This window comes from Cebus imitator, unplaced genomic scaffold (assembly GCF_001604975.1).
Source record: "Cebus imitator isolate Cc_AM_T3 unplaced genomic scaffold, Cebus_imitator-1.0 Scaffold242, whole genome shotgun sequence".
In the NCBI taxonomy this organism is placed as follows: Eukaryota; Metazoa; Chordata; class Mammalia; order Primates; family Cebidae; genus Cebus; species Cebus imitator.
Window position 1 is genome coordinate 710,921 of NW_016107557.1, and position 21,540 is coordinate 732,460.

At 45.3% G+C, this 21,540-nt stretch overlaps 1 protein-coding gene across 14 annotated transcripts in view; it reads right to left on the reverse strand.

The window, feature by feature from the left end:
* Nucleotides 1-779: 779 nt before the first annotated feature.
* LDLRAD4 (low density lipoprotein receptor class A domain containing 4) overlaps nt 780-21,540 on the reverse strand; it is a 414,465-nt gene continuing 393,704 nt past the window's right edge. For 12 of the 14 annotated variants that reach the window (XM_037727854.1, XM_017498497.2, XM_037727855.1 and 9 more), the window contains 2 exons: nt 10,395-10,448; nt 780-8,345 (listed from right to left, as the gene is read on the reverse strand). In XM_037727854.1, the coding sequence (XP_037583782.1) occupies nt 7,815-8,345; nt 10,395-10,448 (585 nt within the window). In that variant the 3' untranslated portion in view covers nt 780-7,814. The remainder of the gene's footprint in view (nt 8,346-10,394; nt 10,449-21,540) is intronic. The other 2 variants (XM_037727856.1, XM_017498506.2) reach the window with 1 other exon arrangement.

Genomic DNA, 21,540 nt, shown 5'->3' on the forward strand with positions numbered 1-21,540 from the left:
CCTTTAAAAATAATCAAGAATTTAATTCAGAATATAAAATGGGTGTACCATTAGAATTTGGGGCCCATATCGTTTTGAATGGTGTTTTCAAAATTTCAGTTTCCATTTGTTCATCACAAGTACATACAAATGCAAAAAATAAATTGTGTATGCTGCCACCATGCTAAATCCACTTTAGTAGTTTGGTAGGTTGTGTGGGGTTTTGTGCACACATAGTCATCATCTGTGAACCCATATACGTATTTAGAGCATAGAGATAATACTATTCTAGTCTCTTGGTATAGGAAATTTAGAGCCTTTCTGTTGTTACATTATGACTAGAGACCTCCAATGCCAAGGAATTTAAAACACACACTCAGGGCATCAGTTCCACTGTTGAATAGCTGTCATTGTTAGGAATCTTGTTCATATTTTGGACTGAGCATTTCAGTTCTGTGTGACAGGCACCCAAAGACTTTGAGGCATCTAGAAAGTCCTCCTGGAGTGAGCAGTTTCCCTGAGGACTCCTTGCGTGAGGGGACCTGACAACCATCTGAATGCCCTGTGTAGAACCCAGTATTGGGAAAAGAATCATGATCAGACCAGAATTGCTTCTAGTAGAATATGAAGTAGTGATTTTGAAAAGTCAGAGTGACGACAGCTGAATGGTAAGTTTAGCTAGGGAGCCATAAGAAGGGTTTCTTTGCGACAGGTCTTAAAATACATGGCATTTCCCCCCATGCATGTGCTTTGTTGCTGAAAGATAAAGAAAAAAACAAAACAGAAACCCAAGGGACAAATGTATGCCACTGATTATTTTTAATGATTTTGTGCTATGGTTTGACCACAGCATTAAGAACAAGCAGAAAAATCTGATTTCATAACTAACGAACAGCACTTAGAGCAACATCGTTCTTTAAAAGTATTGCAATTACAGACCTTAGGTCTAAGAACTACATCACCATTGCTCGGGTAAAAGAGGCAGATACATGACAGGTGGAAATCTTTTTCTGTATAGAACTGGGAATTATGTTGAAAAGTAAGCACAAATGTTTGTTAAAAAAGACTTTAATGACTTGTATCATAGCTCACAACCAACTATTGAAAAGTTCAAATACAGTTGTACTTTTTAGTAGATTGCTTTATAATAAAAATTAAATGAACTAAATGCTGTGAATAGTATTGTACATATTTTAAAACAGCTTTAAACTAGACAAGTATACAATTAGAAAACGTGATTTATGAAAGCTATAAAATGAAAAATAGCAACATACCAACAAGCACATTAAAATGAACCAGTATAATTAACAGTAAAGTTTAAGCCTCAATTCGTTCTGTAGAAAGGAAGCAATGATGTGGTAACAAATTTTTGCACCTCTGAGTCTAGAACATTCTCATGCTCAACAGTTCTTGCACAGGGTTGAACCTGGGGTGTGGGAGCTTTGTTTTTGACAGTAACGAGCTTCAGTTCTTAATGTGGAATCACAAGGGGTGCAGTACATGATGGAACCAACACATGGGTCTAGACACGCGGGATCCACAACACATACGAGTGTCAACTTTTCACGGCCCTTTTAAACAAACACTAAAAGGGCTGCCTTTTAATCCATTCAGCCTTAAGAGTTGCATTGTACAGTCCATTTCAGTTTAAGGATAATCGGTCATTTGTTTCCTGGATGTTAGGGGTATGATTCCATTGTGATTTTCAAAGTCAGAACATATACCATGGAGCAAATAGAAACTTTGGAATTTATTGGACTATCCTCTGGTGGCAGAATAAGCTGATGATATGGATCAGATGGGCCAAATTCCATGGACTGCCCTTACGGATAACACTCAAAAGGATACCCACACCCAAGATTCAACCACGGTTTTAATGAACACGGTGTTATAAACTTTTTTGTTCTTTTTTTAAAAAAATTAGGGCATTTGAAGATAATGCAAAGGTCATAATCAGACACTAAAAACTAAACTGGAAGAGAGATGTAACAATATACAATTCAAAACGTAATTTCTAACTGATGGCAAAACCAAGCTTGCTTTTTGGGTCAGGATTATGATGGGACAGGAATGGGAATGGATGAGAGCTTCGCTTGGCTGGCTGACAGCCAAGCCTCTTCTAGTGCTAACCCATAACTAAACCCTTTTTCCAAGAACAGGGCCTCCTTGGAATTGGATTTGTTTTTCCTGAGGTATTCTTTCCCTACAATCTCTACTGTTACTTCATTGGCTCCACAGCTTCAGTTTGTAAAAGAAAAAGGCACAGAGAGACTTGGACACAGACGGGAACAGATGCCTCTGGAGCTGAACGAAGTCCTCTGCTGCAGGCTGATTTACTTCCTCTGACACAGTTTCTGCAATATTAACAACAAAAATGTGCACTTTTCACTGAGGCCTGACACCTTCGTGATGCTACAGCAGGAGACAGATGCAGGAGATTATAAAGCAAGTTGAAAAATCAACATTTTTCTGACTCAAATATAACTAACACTGGTCCAGCTGAGCATTATTAAAATGATTAAATAAGAAGCGTCTAGTGGCAACCAAAAAGCTGTTGGATTTTTTTTAAAAAGTATTTTCTTTAAAGTGTTTTCACAGCAAAGATGCAACTTTCCATTGCTATGTATACGCTGGTCATAAACTGTTGCTTGTTCACACTTCTTTCTCTTGTGTTATAATATTGATATTTAATAGGAAAATAAACTACATAGACTTTAATCTGTATGCATCCATTTGCAAATTTCCTTACAAAAGAGGACAAAGCACATAGGCATTCACAAATTCTATGCCATTTCTGTTAAAATTGATATCATCTATACATTATATTACAGTATTAACAACTTTTTGTTCTACCCATTGGGTAGGATATGTGCATAATATATTCAACTTATATACAGCACCTTACAAATAAAAACATAAGAAAAGACAGACAACTGAAAAAGCACCATTTTAAGTGAGGCACAACAAAGGTGGGAGCATCAAGTGCAGGAGGGGCGGCTTGGTTCCTATGTCTGCTGAACTCAACATGAGGCACCTTTAGTTGCTGAAAACTGACATGCAGATCTCTGACATGATGGGGGATATATAGATATAATGTGCACGGATAGTGTCTATATACTCTCTATAGCTCTAACCCTCTCCCGCATTACACAAAAACAAGGACACACAGAAGGAAGAAAGAAAAGGATGAAGGAAGGTCCTGCTTTCTTAGTAAGACATTCCTACACTCAGACAGCAGCTTCCTAATGCACCCAGTTCGGGAAGCAGCAGCAGCAGCAGCAGCAGCAGCAAATGACTGTCCCTGGCAATAACATGAACTCTGCAAAGGACATAGCATGCTGAGTATTAAAGAATGCTGAAATCTTGGTTCCTAAAAAACAAAGACCATGGCAAGGCTAAGAGTGCTTCCCATTGCTTGTTCACATCTCTGTGATCTGTGGAGGTGCTGGCAGCTGGTGGTGGTGGAACTGGTGAAAGATAAGCCACGCAGCTGCTGAGAACTAGCATTTAGGATCTCGGCTGAAAGCAACATATCTTAATTTGTGACTTTCCTCACACCAAGAAGGGGAGCTTCTCCTCTTACACCTGTCATTCAATTGTTCTTTTACCTCGGTAGGCCAAGCACACGGCGTTCGAGGTCGGTGTGAGCAGGAGAGCGAGGGGCAAGGCTGTGGGGCGTGTTCGTGGCGTGAAGGCTTGGCTCCAAGCACTGGCTTTAATCACTTAGGCAAGAAATGCAAAAGTTAACTGAAACGAGGTAAATTTCCCAGTTTTTTTTCCTCTCATATACTGCTGAGCTTTGGAAATTAAAAAAAAAAAATTGTTTAAACAAAAATTAAAACACAAAGTTAATGCTGTCATTCTAAGTAGCAAAATTCAATAAGCGAACAGTGCAGCAACCCCCCCCCCCATCACCCAACACCGAGAGGGGGCGCATCCAGTTGGGGCTGCTTGGGGGGCCAGGCTCCCTGTGCCCACAGCAGAACGTCTGTGAGCCTACAAGTGACTGACACCACGAGGCCATCCTTTGAGGGAGGGCCCAGGGCTGGGTGCTGTGTGTCTCTGTGCTAGCAACCAGTATCTGGCCTGAGGACATATTTGAAGCACTCTGCATCAGAGCCTTCCAAAAAAGAGCCACTAGATGGAAGATAGAGAATGGCCCCTGTCGGAGATAGGAACTGTTGGTTCAGAGAGGAAGGCAGGGATTTAGATGGATTCTTCTAGGTCAGAAAAGCTTTCTAAAAGTGTTTCCTTTTGAGCCTTTCTCTTTCTTATGAAGATGAAATAAAGGTGAAGAAAATCAAATGGAGACTGGTAGAAGTCCAAGAAGTCCTCGCCTGGGTGCGAAATTCCTCTGCTAGTGTCAGGAGGCCGCCCCCATTTACTGTTGGCCCCTATTTCCTATTTCCTGTCTCATAAGTTAGAGTGAATGGAAATGCAGTCCTCATGATAAATCTTTTAAAAATTCTCTGCTCTCTTGGGATTTCTTGTGGCTTGGGTGTGTGTCGATGTGTTTATGTGTTGGGAAGGTGAAGACATGCTTGTCAAGCTTCTGTATTAGTAAATTTTGGACACCAAAAATAGATCAACTATTGAAATACCTAATTTGTTTCACGAAATCTCTTCTTCATTAAGGATTGCTTCAGTATTTAAAAAGAATGCTAGAGTTTCTGAAAAAGCAAATATATGCTGGAAGACTGTGTTCTTACAGTAGGCTTCAAGGTGCCTTGGCTCTCCTATACCTGCAACAAGGGACTTTTAAAAGTCAGCAGTATGCCCAGGAGTGTTCGTTCCCACCAATTGTTCTTCCTAACAATGCAATGCTTTGCTGCTACACTTTGCTGGAATAATCTGAGATTATAAACCTATCATTGATTGCCTCAATCACTGGTTACTAAACTGGACCCATGGGTTCCATAAGCTAAAAAAAGAATTCTTGAAAGAACAACAGGCCCCACTGTGTCAGCTGCATCTTCACAATCTCCACTCATTCAATACCACGCTAGCCATGAGGTGACATGGTATGAACAAGTCAGCCACAAACTTCAAAAGAGCTACTCATGTAAATCACCTTTTCCTTGTGCTGAAGGGAAATGGACTATTAATTCATGTCTGACCTTGGCTTTTAAACTAATTCACTACATAGTCCCAGCCTTGAAAACCTTTCAAAGTCATGGTTTGATATGTATTTGTCTTTATTTAACAAAGGCAATTCTCTAGGGTGGCGAATGGGACGAGCCTCTTTCTTGAAAAATGATTAAAGGTATCTGAATTACATAATTATCTTGCCAATACTGTGGACATATGCAAAACATTCATATACTTGTGTTGCTAAGGAATTCACAAGTCTCTGCTCTGAGCTCCTTCTTGAGGCAGGTAGAGAAGTAAGGACCCTGAAGCCATTTGAGAGCTAGGGCTGTGGGGCGCGTCCCCTGCTTCACCAAAACTGCGGGCAAGAACTGGAATGATGGAATCACCTTCTCACCTCCTGCACCTGACCAAGAATCCACTGCAAGTCCCTGCCCGCAGGGCCCAACGGGCAAACGGGCTCCTCGTCTTTCCCTGACAGAGGAAGAGAGGCTAATCCGGGGAGCCAGTGAAACTTCAGGGCATCTCCAGGGTTGGGGAAGGTCCTCTCTGGCCCCGAACTCTGCCCTGAGAGCTGGTTTCTCTCCTGCAGAGGCCTTCCAAGTGTCACTAGAACGACTGAATCCAGTCTCGGAAGCTCCACTGTGGCCCTCAACTGAATATACTTCCACACAGGGTTGTAGACATGAGCTGACAACTGGTGCCCGTGCTTTTTCTCTCTGCATTTAAGAGTTGGACTAGTTCTGTGGATGTTACTGTGTGGAATGGATGAATGTAATGGAAATTCCAATCCTCAAAACAAACAAAAACCAGCGACCTACCTACAGAGATGGGGAACAGACCGGGATCAAACAGGACTTGGGGTTTGGAACAGTCTCTCCAGTTATAGCACAGAGCCACCACACTGAGGGATCACCTCCGAGACCCACAGACAGACACAAACACACACACGCGGATTTGGCTTTAAAGCTGCATAGATCGGAGTCATGGAATCATCATTCCAGCTCATCTTGTATGTGCAGAGGCCGCAGAGGCCCACCCTCCACATGGCAGACCATTCTGCAGATAAGCCCTTCTCCACGCGCAGTGTCTGCTAAACTTGTTGGCTGCTGCTCTTATAAAAGCCAGTGCTTACGTCTGCAGAAGAAAGTTATTTTTTTAATTGTACATAAGAATGAATGTTTATAAATGTCAAGAGTATTAAAACTAATGGTATTTAAAATCAGTTTTCTAGTTGCATTTTAACTGTATGTTGTGCTTTTTACCCTGTGCTCTTACGTCACTTGCCCCCTCCACTGTTCTCTGACCGTCCAGGCCATGCCTTCAGTACAAAGGCTGGCCTGGAGAAGGGATTGGTAGAATCCTGCAGGAGTTCGGGTAGGTTTTGAGCACTGCATTCCTCTAAGAATGCTATGCTAATACTAGTGACATACAATGGCTTATTAGGATCAGCAACACGGCATTCTTCCGTCATTTCTAGGGGCTTCCAAAGCATATGAAACCACCACCCGCACCACTCCTGCAGGAAGTTCTGGGTAGGCTGGATGTGGGGTGGCTGTTGGGAGCCTCCTGTGATCTGAGCAGCCCTGCAGAACTGAACTGAGCTGTCGAGGAAAGGGGAGAGGCAATGGGGATATACTGAGGAGTCACATATTTCAACAGTATGCAGAATAACCACCTTGCATTTTCAACAATTTATTGCATAAAATAAGGTATATATTTGAATATAGTTCATGCTATAGTGAAAAATATCTAAATTACTGAAGAAATTGCACTGCTGAAGGATGAGGGCAGTACTGCATGATACTGGATCCATAAACACATGTGTTCATTTTCTCATAAAATATGCAGCCTAAGATTAGCAGAGTAACTCAAATAACAAGTCAGAAATGCTGGAACTTAATCTTCCCTATCTTCCATCCAAAAGTCTCCAAAAGCTTCAGCGATGCACTGCTATTTGATGCAAACTCCTGCAACAATAATGACTTTTTTGATTTATGCAAGTTGGTAAAATATTAGGCTACATTCCCAAATATCTGTTCTTAGATGATTCTGGGGACCACTCCAGGATATTCCTTGGGCCTGATGACAATCCACAGGTGAAAAGACAACATACAGAACTTCACGTAAAACAGTTCCCTCGTATATATTTTCCACATTAAGATAGTGCAACTTTGAACACACATCGTCACAACACAAAGGAGCTCCTTGCATTCATCCAACTCTTCCACTTTATGCCTTGGCACACAAAACAGGAATTTTGATTCATACTTTTTAAGCAAAATAAAAGTTCCACACCTTAGGAGAAAAAGCAAACTGGCTGGTTCTTCCCCACAATAATATATAATAATCCTTCCTTCTTCATTCAGTTAATTATAAAGCAGGCCATTCTGGCCTCATTTATCTGCAGTCTCCTTTCAGAATTAAATAAACCAAATACCTCTGTGGGTTTTATTTCATGATATCTTCAAAGCATCCCTTTCTCTGTTTTCCCCTGCCCACACCCCCATCCCAACCCCTGTCCCCAAATAAACACTGTTTGCAGTCAGACCAGGTGGAAGTTTGTATCATTTCAGTCTAGTTTGCATGCAATTCCCCTAAAAGGAATCAGAAACAAAGACCATGTTTGCTCATTTGGTTTTACTTATTTGTACCACGTAAAACTGAACAACACTGTGCGCAGGAGGGGCCCAGCGGCCGCTTTCCTCCTTGGTTTCTTTCTCCAGCTGAAGTGAAGGTGGAGGAAATCAGACCAGGTTCCCAGGCTTCCTATCTTTGCCTTTGATGGGTACTATTGTGCTCTCTGCATTGTTCTGCTGAAACTGCAGTCTGCTGCCCCTGTGTGCATTGCTGCGCTGGTGATGCAGGAAAGAGGCACCTGGGTGGTGGCCCATCACCTCGCTGTATGTGGGGGGCGGCCCCTCCATCCTCCCGTTGCTGCTGCAGGTGGATGCACTGATGCCCGAGTTGCTGCTCGGTGGGCACGGGCCCCCACTATACATAGCAATGTCTATCAAATCACTGTCAAATATGGTTCGGTTGGGTGGGGCCCTCACGGACTCTCGGTTGAGTTCCATCTGCTGTTCAGGGTCCCGGAGCTGCAGGGTGCAGGGCCCCTGGTAAGGAGGTGGCTCTTCACCATCGGACAAGGAGATAGTGGGAGGAAGATCAATCTCGTGCTGCACATAGGGGTAGGTGGGCTGGAAGCGGCTGAAGCGATCCCTCTGGATGAAGGACGGAGCTGTGAACCTGTCCCTGGACCGCGGGGCATGCATGATCTGGAAGGAAAAGAGAGGCTTGAAGACGGTTTGGGCGCAATGATGACCGTAAATGTAACAGAATCAAGGACAGTCACGCTTGGTCTGTGTTCCTACCACTTTGAACACCATCTCCCAGAGAAAGCAGGAAAATCCAATTCCAGAAAAAAGCTTACTTTTCCGATTCCTTATGTTCCTTATGACAGACCACTCACCTTGCCAAAAATCCCAGCGCATCCAGGAGGGCTGAGCAATGGAGAGCTGTGGGTAATTGAAAGCTTAGGCTCCTGGGAGTTACTGTGCGTGCTACGTGTGCATTTTCCAAGGGTTCAAACAGAACACACTAGGAACTCCAAGAGTCACAGAGTGAAAAGCACTGCGGCCAGGCCTCGGATCCGGTCATCAGCGACCCCTCCCAGGCCTTGGCTTTTCTACAACTTATGAGGACAGGACAGGGCTGCCTGCTTTCTCAGGTCCCTGCCAGCTCTAGAACCTAGAACCTATGATTCAGAAAAGTAACGAGGGGCTCTGAGTTTTTATTTATTTTTTTAAGCTTAATTTTTTTTTTTTTTTTTTTTTTTTTTTTTTTTTTTTGAGACAGGGTCTGGCTCTGTCACCTTGGTTGGAGTGCAGTGTCGCCATCTTGGCTTACGGCAGCCTCAACCTTTTGGAATCAAGCCATTCTCCCACCTCAGCATCCTGAGTAGCTGGGACAACCGGTGCATGCCACCATGACTGACTAATTTTTTTTTTTTTTAAAGAGAGATGGGGTTTTGTCATGTTTCCCAGGCTTGTCTCAAACTACTGAGCTTAAGTGACTGACTCACCTCAGCTTCCTAAAGTGCTGGGATTACAGGCATGAGCTACCATTGGCCAGGACTCCAAGTAAGCGGAAGTTATAACTTCACACCATGATATGCGGAGCAGATACAAAGCATTGGGTCGATTTATTCATTACTTAAAGATTATTGCCCTACCAATTACTTTTTTAAACAAATCCCCCCAAAATGACTGCTTTTCTTTTTTTAAAATTTTTATTAAAAAAATATCTTTTTTTTGAGACAGAGTCTTACTCTGTTGCCCAGGCTGGAGTGCAATGGTGCCATCTCAGCTCACTACAATCTTCGCCCCCTCCCCTCACCGGGTTCACGTGATTTCCCTGCCTCAGTCTCCTAAGAATCTGGGATTACAGGCACCTGCCACTGTGTCCAGCTAATTTTTGCAATTTTAAGTTTTGCATTTTTGCATTCACCATCTTGGCCAGGCTGGTCTTGAACTTCTGACCTGGTGATCCATTCACCTGCCTCGGCCTTTCAAAGTGCTATGATTACAGACAAGAGCCACCATGCCCAGCCAATGACTGTTTTTTCTTTCTGGCTCCTGGACTTTTCCAGTTATTTGTAATCTGAATAAAGGTTTCCTGTAGTTATTTTTAGTCACTGACATGAAAAATGTTTTGTACTCAAGTAGATATGATTATAGTAATTTCTTTTTCCAAAATTAACCCAGGTAGTACATTTCTTACAATATCTTCTCATTTGTTCCATCCCAGTTTCTTCTAGGAGACAACTCTTTTATATACATATATATACACACATGCATATATGCATAGATGTATATGTGTGTCCATATGTGTATATACATGAATTTAATATACACACATATCTACACACATACATAGAGATATTGATTTCTCGCACATCATTATTTTTAACTTGAAGGCAAAAAAATGTTATTTTAAAATCTACATTATTACACTTGGAGATGTGGGAATGAATCACACTATGATATTTATAAACTATGCCCACACTTGCCAAGGCACATTAGTAGAAGCTTATGGAATCATGTAAAGATCAGTGATTCACAAATTGTTTTTGGTAAGGAGCTTTGGACTAGAACGAATAATCCTTGGAAGATTCTAGGAAAAATCCCCTCCTGTTTTTGACCAAAGTTTCAGGCAATGCCAAAAGTATCAGCCCACGTAGTAATGCCCCTGCCCCTTCCACCCCACTTGCCAGGGACATGCCCCCTCACTCCCCACCCCAGCCCGCACCTCCTGGGGCCCCTTACCTCCGAGGCGCCCGGCCGAGGTACGGGGCTGTCTGAAGGCCACAGGCACCCTTCCTGGCGGAGGGGAAGGGGAGGAGAGTGGGGAACAAGAAACAGAGGAAAATCATTAGCCCTGCAGCATCTAAAAACATGAACCACAACTTCTGGGGGGATCTGCTCAAAACTTGGAACAAGAAAGAGCCGGTCCCTTTTCAGACCTCATGTCTACATGGAGGGCTGTGAACAAAAAGAAACATGGAAAAGTTGACCTCCTGGCCAGATGAGTTAGTGGGATATGGCTCACTCTCTACACCTGTGTGCTTGAAATACATTCAAGATGATGGTCCAAAAGCATTCAGTGGCCACTGGACGCGGGCAGGCTGGGTTGAGGAAGCCCTGACGGAAGCGGCCTCCCGCCGGCGCCCTGCAGCCTCCCGCAAAGGCGCACCGCTGCGCTCGCAGGTGGACGCCCCTTCCCAAGCCCGAGTGCCCTTCCGCGCCCTACAGCGAGTGTCACCTCCAGTCCGCTTATTCACAGGGCAGCTGCAACTTCACATCTGGGGGCTTAGTATCTTTTTTCAAAAACGTCTGGCCAGATTGACAAGGCGACAGGCCAGCCACAGGCCTCACGAAAGGTTCTTTCCAAGGCCGCAGGCGTGCTGGAAAAAAAGGTACGCGCGGTACCTTTTTCAGCCCGGAGTGTGGCTGCCTGCAGGGTCCGCGGGGCGGGCTGTCGGCCGTCTTGGGAGAACTGGAACTCAGTGGGGAGGAGCCCGCGTTTGGGGTACTCTTGGAAACGGGCGGGCTGGGCAATCACTGAGCCTCCGAGGGCCCCAGCGCCAGTAGCGAGGGGCGGCGCGACAGAAACACCGCGCCTCGCGTTTGTCCAACACAGCCCGTTCCTGAGATACTCGGGGACATCCTGGAATCCGTGGCAAAAAAACACGGCGGTCCAACTGTGCGGAAACGAAGCATGGGCTCAGGGACCGCCTGTAACCTGAGGGATGGGCCCGGCCTAGGGGGCACCGGCGAGGGCAGGTGTCTGGCGCCTGCGGGGCCACAGCCCAAAGGGGGCGGAGGCGCTCCCACCGCCTGGGGCCCAGGCTCCTCCTCCCCAGGCTCCGCCCGCGCCGCCCTCCGCCCGCCCAGCCCGCAGGGGCGCTCCTCACGCCGGAGCCCAGTCAGCCACAGCCAGGAGCGCCGCCGGGTCCACCTGCTGGGCACTCGGCGGGGCTGAGAGGTTCCTGAAAACGGTAGTGGCTGTCCCCAGTGGCCTTATTTCCCAAAAAACGAGCAAATCCGGCCAACAGCCCCAGTCCATACCGGCGGCGCCCCCGAGGCCCGGTCCTCAGCTGACCCAGGGCCCGCTCCCCTCGCCGCACCCACGCCAACAGGCGGCCCCGCCACCCAGTCCTAGGCGTGCCCGCCGCTCCTCTGGGCCGCTCCCTCTCTCTCTCACCCCAGCCCTCGGCCCCCAGAGGCCCCGGCGTCCCTCCTGGTCTGCGGCACTGAGTGTCTGGGCAGAGGCTGCTGCGCTAGGTGGCACTCGCTGCGGCTTCCCTGAACGCGAGGACTATCTTACCTATCTAATCAATGGATTGATCCATCTATCTCTATCTAATCTATTTCCATCCATCCATTCAGCCATCTAATCTATCTATATCCATTTGTCTCTACCTATCCAACCTATCCATTCATCAAACAATCAAGGCTGTCTAGCTATCTAAACATCTGTATCTGTCCATCCATGGAATCCATCTATTGAGATGAGGGTCTCGCTATGCTGCCCAAGCTGATCTTGGACTCCTGGGCTTAAGTGATCCTGCCTCAGCCCGCTAAAGTGCTGAAATTACAGGCCAGCGCCACCATGCCCAGTTAAGGGCTCTCTTCCCACAGCACCCATAACTAAGAATTGTTGCTGTTGACATCTCATCAGACTTGTCTCATCTTTTCCTCTATATGTGTATTTTTAAAAACTACATATATAATCCATGTATACATTCTCCCTTGTACCACACACAACCAAAGCCATTCTAGGGCCCCAAATCCACCCGTATCCTGGTGCTGCCCCTCTGCACCCTGGAGTTCACTGCACATGTTCTTCTGGGACTGTGTATTTTTAATAATGAATTTCCCAGACCTGCATGCGTGACACACGTTTAATCTAAGTAACTAAATTCTTTCTTAGGGCCTGTGAACCCAGACGTCCCTCTTCTTCATTCCCTCTCTCTCATTGGCCTTATCCAGCCTGTCAGCAGGCCTTCTGAGCATCCCACAGAGAGTTCCTGAGGCCAGGAAAGGGGTGCAGAGGGTAACTCAGGGCATGGCTGCAGCCCTGGGGTCTCCTCCCAGCCACGCCACCTTCCCCAGCCTTGCTGCCCAGGCCAAGCCAGCCCTGGACCTTTCCCAGGCCAGCGCACTAGTGTGGGTCCCATCTGCTCCTGTCACTCAAAACAAGGGCACAACTGTTATCTATTCATTTTCCTCACTGCGGTGGAAAAAGGTGTCCTGCCCTGAGGTTCTCAAAGCCCGAGAACCAAGCCTGGAGCAGGAGGAGGTTGTCCTCAGTAGAAGAGTTCAGGCCATTCCTGCCTTGGGACATCTGCCAGATGGGATGGTCTGGAGATGGGAACTTTTCCTGTCTGGCTTTTTTGCAGGAATAATGCAACAGCAAAATTAAAAATCCAAAATGGGAGAAAATGCATCTACAGTCCCATCATCCTAATACTTGAACAGATTTCTTTTTTAAAGTGTTTTTCTAATGCTTGTTCATTTGCATACATTAAATTTATACAGTTGTAACCATAATGTGACCAGAGTTTTGTATTCTCTTCTTCACAGTGTATAACATAAGCACTTTCCTCTACCACCACCAGTTTTTCCAGCTTTGAGGTATAATTAACAAATAAAAATTATTGCTACATAATAATTTATTTAACTGTTTACTGACAATTGTACCCTACCCCAATTTATTTACTTTTATAGGAACATTTTTTCCTACGTGGTACATAGGGACATTATAACTTTGAGACGCTGTGGTGGAACAGCTTGAGGCCAACAGCCGAGAGGGCTGGCACTTCAGCTCTGTGCCCCAGGCTGCTGCGCAGAAAACCCAGACGGGAAGACTGACTGGAGTTCTAGAAAGGCTGAATCCCAACCACCCCATACCTTTAGCTGATGCTCACTCCACAGCCTCCTCTGGTCATTCCGCCAAGGATGTCACACGCTGTAGGCAAGGTCACCGTCCTTATCCTTCAAACCTCCTGCACTGCTGGTGAAGCCTGCTGGCTCCTGCTCCATCTCTGACTATGTCAAACAAGGATTTGACTCTGTGACTGGTGCCCTCCAAGGGACTTGTGCCAATTGAGAGACTGCAGACAGCTGAGTACAAAGATGTGTCCCCCTTGTCTAGGGTGGGGGGTCTCTTCAATCCACATGCTAGGGGGAACATTTTCAGGGAGAAGGGGGCTCACTAAACAGCTGGCTTCTGCTCAGATGGCAGCATTCCTGCATCCTCATTATAGGACCAATTTTAATCTCAGCAATGAAGGCACTGATGTTCTCGGCTAATGCTTGCATTGTATGATTCAAGATAAGCTGTGAAATAAGATAATACTTAAAGTAGTTCACAGAATTTTGAGTAATAGGAACAAAACTTTGTTAATAATTTCACACGGGCTGAAATGCATTCCCTGTCTTGTAAGCTGTTTCCTGGTAAGAACAACCAAAAGGGAGGCGGCATTCACCCCGCTGTTCATTCATGATTTCACTATACATGTACTGAATACTTCCTTGCAGTCCTCTTCCATTGCAACATGTGAGTGGATGTGCGCATGGCCAACAGATACTGGTGCTGCACATCCCCAAGGGGTGGGGGCAGGGGCTCTGTACAGCTCCCAGGGCTCAAGCAGTCTCTCCAAATGCTTTGCTCCACTCAAGAAAGCATCCTGGAATGCCCGTGGGTTAGAGGAACATTACTCTAGGGAATCACTTTGAATGAATTCTAGTTTACTTTTTAAGGCACGTTACTCTGAAATCACTCATGTTTGACCATTGTAAGGACCAGGTCTTTGAGACCTACACGCACCTGAGCAGGAGATATCAGGGGGTGTTACACCTGCTCCAGGATGCTTACAAGAGGGCATCTGCTTTGGGGGACACAGAGGTCTGGCAGTGGCCCTCAGAGGCCTCCCGTATGTGCAGTGCCTTGCATGCGTGTTTTTATTCTCTTACTTTCTCCCTGGAACAAAGGCACCAACAAAAAAGGTAATATGGAATACCTGATGACAGTTTAATATTACACAGGTGGAGGCTACTACTTTCAGCACAGGTATAAATCTGTAAGGTAAGAAGTCTTTGAGGAAGGTAGCCACTGCATAGGCTAGAATTCTAGCCATGTTTTTCATTTTTAAATTTAAAACAATTTATTATTTTTTTAAGAGACAAAGTCTATGTTGCCCAGGCTGGAGAGCAGTGCATTTTCATAAATGTGCTCATAGCTTTGAACTCCTGGTCTCAAACCAACCTCCCACCTCAGCCTCCCAGAATGCTGGCACTACAGGTGTGTGCCACCGAGTTCAGCTTCTGCCACTTTCCAAACTGTGACCTGAGGCAGCTCACTTAGTTTCTCCCACCCTCAGTTTCCTTATTTGTAAAATGAGGTGGTCATGAGGCTCAAATACCATCTATGAGAATTCCATAGCACAGTGCCTTAAATAAGCTTCAGGAAATGGTAGCTCTTCTCATCGCAGGTAATGGTTACCTGCTGTTGTTATGCACAGTTACCGGGGGATAATTTTCCATTATCTCTTTTAAGATATCCCTTTAAAGACAATGAGTTCATTGACATTTCCTTTTTATTTTTTTAAAGAGTATTACAAAGGTGGCACTTTGAATGGAAAGGCTGGGGAATGAGGGCGGCTTAAGCCCTCATTTTTGTCAATTCCAGATTTCTTCAGGAGCTTTCTCCTAAGGCTGAGTACTGCATGAGCCAAGAGACTCCTCATGGGCAAGTTCTTCTCTGACTCTGGCTACTTAGTTTCAGTAGAACCCCAGGTGCTACATGACCAAAGGCCCACCACTGCATAAACACTGCCTGTGCTCTTAAAACATTAGCCCAGCATGGCAATCAGCTGTCCACCGAGGCAGTCACCATGACTACAAACCTCAGCAGAGATTATCTGCACCATGTGCTGTTTTCTTGATGTCAGGAAGTCACGCAGGGAGGCAGTGGATGGGGTAAAAATCAAAAAAGACCTTTAGGCCAGGCACAGCGGCTCACGCCTGTAATCCCAGAACTTTGGGAGGCCAAGGTAGGTGGATCACCTGAGGTCAGGAGTTTGAGACCAGCCTGGCCAACATGGTGAAATCCCATCACTATTAAAAACACAAAAATTAGCCGGGTGTGGTGGTGGGTGCCTGTAATCCCAGCTACTCGGGAGGATGAGGTAGGAGAATTGCTTAAACCCAGGAGGCAGAGGTTGCAATGAGCTGAGATCATGCCACTGCACTCCAGCCCGGGTGACAAGAGCGAGATTCCATCTCAAAAAAAAAAAAAAAAAAAAAAAAAAGGCTGGGAACAGTGGCTCACACCTGTAATCCTTGCATTTTGGGAGGTAGAGGTGGGCAGATCACCTAAGGTCAGAAGTTCAAGACCAACCTGGCCAACATGGTGAAATCCTGTCCTTACTAAAAATACCAAAAATTTAGCTGGGCATGGGCATGATGACAAGCACCTGTGATCCCAGCTACTCAGGAGGCTGAGGCAGGAAAATTGCTTGAACCCAAGAGGCCAAGGTTGAAGTGAGCCAAGATTGCACCACTGCACTCCAGCCTGGGCAACAGAGCAAGACTCCATCTCAAAAAACAAAACAAATAAAATTATAAAATTCAACTTTGTGATAAGCTTTTATTTTCCTTTTGGCTTTTTTTTTTTTTTTTTTTTTCTAAAAGGAAATCTGTATTGTGAATGAATACAGTGGACCATTGAACAACATGTGTTTAAACCTGTCTGGTCCACTAAAAAGCAGATTGTTTTCAACCTAATGTATGTATATTCAGGAGATGTAAAAGTCTCTCAAAGGGAGGGGTCCGACCTTTTCTGTCCGTGGGTTCAGCAGGACAGACTGTGGGGCTTGAGCATGCTGGGACTGTGGTATGTTTGGAAGTCCTAGAACCAATCCCCTGAGGATACCAAGGGACAGCTGGGCCTTGCTGTTTGGCATTTTCCTACGAGTGTAGTCACTGTCAGACAATCAATCACTCCTGTTTGAACATCTCTGAGTAGGATGAGAACATTTTTCTTTTGGGTCTATAAGGCTGTGGGCAGAGTCTTGACAGAAGTAAACATGCCAAAGGCAGAGGTCTTCCTGTGACAGTCCCTAGCCGATATCCACAGAAGGTACAGTCACACACACACACACACACACATACGAGCATAGCTGTCTTCTCTGCTAAGTACAGTTGGAATTATAACGTTAGTCTAGTGCTCTGGCCTCTCTGGCTTGCCCCCATGGGCAGCTCCAGTGAGCACAGCTGCCCAGACCCAGGGACCACACTGAGGGGCTGGCTAGTCAAATGTCTCTACTGAATCCAGACTTTTAACTCCTACATCTATGAAAAAAGAACACAGAAGGGTTCCAAATCTTGCAGGTTTGAGGACAGACATTTTCAGACTCCTTTACACTTGAGCATTCTGTTTCATATTTTCTTCCTTCTGAATGGTCAGTGAAAGGCCACATAACAGGCAAACTCCTCACAAATTCAATCTGCTTGACACCAAAACACATGCATTAAAGAGAAAAATATCACCTGATCTTCCCAATAATTGTCTTTATGGTGCTGAAAATCAACATGTGTTATTTGCGGATCTGGAGCACAGTGACTGAATTTTTTTCCTTTTAAATCGGACCATTTGGCACTTTTTCGGGGGGAAGTGGAAAATACTCCTAATGTTATGGTATTTGGAGGTGGAACCTTTGCTAGGTAATTAGGTAATAAGGGTGGAGTCCTCATGAATGAGATCAGTACCCTTATAAGAAGAGGCCGAGGGCTAGCAAGCTCTTTCCACAAGAGAAGGTGGCAGTCTGCAACCGGGAAGAGTTGCCTCCTCTGAACCCGACCGTGCCATCACTGTGGTCTCTCATGTCCAATCTCCAGAATGAGAAATCAGTATCTGTTGTTTATAAGCCACCCAGTCTATGGTACTTTGTTCTAGCAGTCAAATTAAAGCTGAATTTTAAAGTTTCAGCTCTTATGTTTATGTCCATTTTGAGTTAATTTTTGAATGGGCCCAATGTCACTCTTTTGCATGTAGCTATCCAGGTTCCCCATCACCACTCTGAAAAAGCTGTCTTTTTTTCCATTGAATGGCGTTGGCATCCTTGCTGAAAATTACTTGACCATATATTTGAGGGTTTATTTCTAGACTATACTATTCCATTGGTCTATATATTTGTCTATATCCCAGCACCACACTGTTTTGATTACTACAGCTTTGTAGTAAGTTTTGAAATCAGGAATTGTGAGAACTCTAACTTTTCAATTATTTTTTGAGATTATTGTGGCTATTTAGGGTCCCTTGAGATATCATATAAACTTTAGGATGGATTTTTTTCCCCCTATTTCTGCAAAAACCTTCATTGGGATTTCAAAAGTGTTTACAGTGAAGTCTGTACATTGCTTTGAGTAGTAATAACTTCTTAAAAATAGTAAGTCTTCCAATTCATGAATACAAGATATTTCCATTTATTTGTATCTCCTTCCATTTCTTTCAGCAAACTATTTTTCAGTGCACAAGTCTTTCACCGCCTGGTTAAGTATATTTCTAAGTATTCTGTTCTTTTTGATACTATTGAAAATGGAATTTTCTTTATTTTCTTACTGACTTGTTCATTGCACATGTAAATAAATGCAACTGATTTTTGCATGTTGATTCTATATCCTGCTACTTTGTCAAATTCATTAGCTCTGACAGTTTTGGGGTTATTATTTTTTAAATAGAATCTGTAGGGTTTTTACACGTAAGATCATGTCATCTTCTAACAGAGATACTTTTACTTCTTCCTTTCCACTTGAAATGCCTTTTATTTCTTTTTCTTGCCTAATTGCTCTGGCTAGAACTTTTAATTAATACTATGCTGAATGGAAGTAGTGAAAGCAGCCATCTTGTCTTATTCCTGGTCTTAAAGGAAAAGCTTTCAGTCTTTCACCATTAAGTATGATGTAAGCTGTGGGCTTTTCATAGAAAGCCTTTGTGATGTTGAAGTACCTTCTTTCCATCCTACTTTGTTGAGGGTTTCTATCATGAAAAGATGTTGAATTTCAACAATACCAATGGCAGTGGTGGCCCATCTGGAGCAGCTACTGAGAAGATGCTGAGAAGGCATGGCCAGGGCTGTGTACTCCATGGAGCTGGTGGGAGCTAGGAATGGGTGGGAGCCCTGTCCCCTTCTGAGATGTCGGGGCAGGAGCCCTGCCTTCCTGGGCACAGCTGCAGCAACCCAGATGCAGCTGTAGACCCAGGCATCCCTGTGCTCTCAGAGGCCTGGGAAAGTCCCCCTTCCCCTACAGGCTCAGAAGTGCCTGTTTCTGCTGCCTGGCCTCTCCCTGCTGCCTGGCCTCTTCCCGCTCCCGGTGCGTGCTCCAATTTTGGAGCAAAGTTGAGGCTGAGCGTGGACACTATCACAACTTGGCCAGGTGTGTGTGCACTCAGGGTGATGCTGACACACCAGCCCCCTTCGGACTTTAGGTGCTGACAAGCATGGAGGGGAGGCTGAGATGTGGGTGGGCTGAGGGTGGCTCTGCGTGGGCCTGCAGGTGTCTCTTGATTCTAACAGCCTGGGTGCCATGTATATGACTGATGACAGCAGGAGGCAGACAGGCTCCTGGGCAAAAAGGTATGGGTCCCTGGTGAAGTCCCACCTTCAAGCCAGGGATGGTCTGAAGCATGGGGCCAAGCTGTCAGTTCTGAGTGGAGTCCACAGACCGCAGTAAGAACTTATGATGCTTTTTCTGGGCCTTCCCTTGACCATCCATGGACCAATCAGCATGCACTTTCTCCCTTCTGAGCTCATTAAAAATCCTGGATTCAGTTAGTCTTGAACAGACATCAGATCAACCTGCCAGTGGATAGGAGCTACTCACTGCAGGTCTCCTCTCCACTGACAGCTGGACATTTACTGCCATGACCTGCCTGAGGAAAGGAGCTACCCATTGAAGGACACACATTGGGATGACCTGCCTGGGGAGAGGAGCTACGTACTGTGGGTCTCTTCTTTGCTCTGAGCTGGACAGATGTTGGGGTGACCTGCCTGCAGAAAGGAGCTACCCAGTTTAGGTCTCCTGAGAGCTGTTCTGTTGCTCAATGAACCTCCTCTCCACCTTGCTCACCCTCCAGTTATCCATGTACCTCATTCTTCTTGAATGTGGGACAAGAACTTGGGACCTGCTGAAAGGTGGAACTAAAAAAGCTGTAACACAAACAGAGCTGAAACATGACCCTCCACTCACCACACTGTGGTTGACCAGAAGGAAAGAAGAGCTGCAGCCCTTTGGGGAGCCCATACTTAGGTCTCTCTGAACCAGGGCTGTGATACCCTCTTTGGGACTCTGTGGTTCCTCGTGTCTCCAAGCTTCTAGGTGCCATCACATTCCCCTCATCTAGAAGCAGGTCCCTGCAGCAGATGCTGCATGCAGTGTATCTGGTCCAGCCATAAGCATGTGGAGCTGCCTCCCCTGCTGTATCACCTAGCATGCCTGGCTGTGTGCAGTGGCTGGACCTCGCCCTCACTCACTCACACACCTCTCACTGCTCTGTGTCTGGCTTGCCTTTGGCAGGTGTGGGATCTGGGCCAGTAGTATGAGCTGAGAGCAGCCTGCCAGGGCAAGTGGGCAGGATGAGCTCAGAGGGCACAAGCAATACTCAGGCAGAAAATTCAGCCACAAAAATTTCTGGCTGGCGAAGCAACACCCCAAGGATCCTGTGACAATACTATTTCTGCATCAACTGAAATGATTGTGTGATTCATCCCCCCAACTTCATTCTGTTAATGTAGTGTATGACACTGACTGAATTTCATGTATGGAACCATCCTTGCCTTCTGGGAATAAATCCCCACTCGATGATGTATAATCCTTTTATATTTTTTTAATTTTATTTTTATTTTTCAATTTCTTATTTTTTTGAGATAGAGTTTTGCTCTTGTTGCCCAGGCTGGAGTGCAGTGGTGTGATCTTGGCTCACCACAACCTCCACCTCCAAGGTTCAAGTGATTCTCCTGCCTCAGCCTCCCAAGTAGCTGTGATCACAAGCATGCACCACTATGCCTGGCTAATTTTGTATTTTTAGTAGAGATGGGATTTCTCCATGTGGGTCATGGCTGGTCTTGATCTCCCGATCTCAGGTGATCTGTCTGCCTCGGCCTCCCAAAGCGCTGGGATTACAGGTGTTAGCCACTGCACCCGGCCTAAATTTTACTTTTATTTATTATTATTATTTTTTTGAGACAGAGTCTCGCTCTGTCTCCCAGGTTGGAGTACAGTGGGGTGATCTCAGGTCACTGCAACCTCTGCCTCCTGGGTTCAAATGATTCTCCTGCCTCAGCCTCCTGAGTAGTTGGGATTACAGACGCGTGCCACCGTGGTTGGTTAATTTTCATATTTTTGGTAGTGACAGAGTTTCACCATGTTGGCCAGGCTGGTCTCAACTCTTGACCTCAAGTAATCTGCCTCCCTTGGCCTCCCAAAGTGCTGGGATTATAGGTGTGAGTCACTGTGCCAGGCCAGTATAATCCTTTTAATATACTGCTGAATTTAGTTTGCTAGTATTTTGTTGAGGATTCTTGCATCAATGTTTACAAGAAATATTCATCTATGGTTATCTTTTTCTGTTGTGTCTTTGTTTGGCTTTGGTAGCAGGAATTTTGGCCTCAAAGAATGAGTTAGGAAGTGTTCCCACCTCTTCAAATTTCTAGAAGTTTAAGAAGGGTTGATGTCAATTATTTAAATGTTTGGTAGAATTCACCAGTGAAGCCATGTGGTCCAGGTAGTAGATTTGAGACTATTGGTTCACTCTCCTTACTAGCAATAGATATATTAAGATTTTCTATTTCTGGCCCGGCGTGGTGGCTCATGCCTGTAATCCCAGCACTTTGGGAGGCCAAGGTGG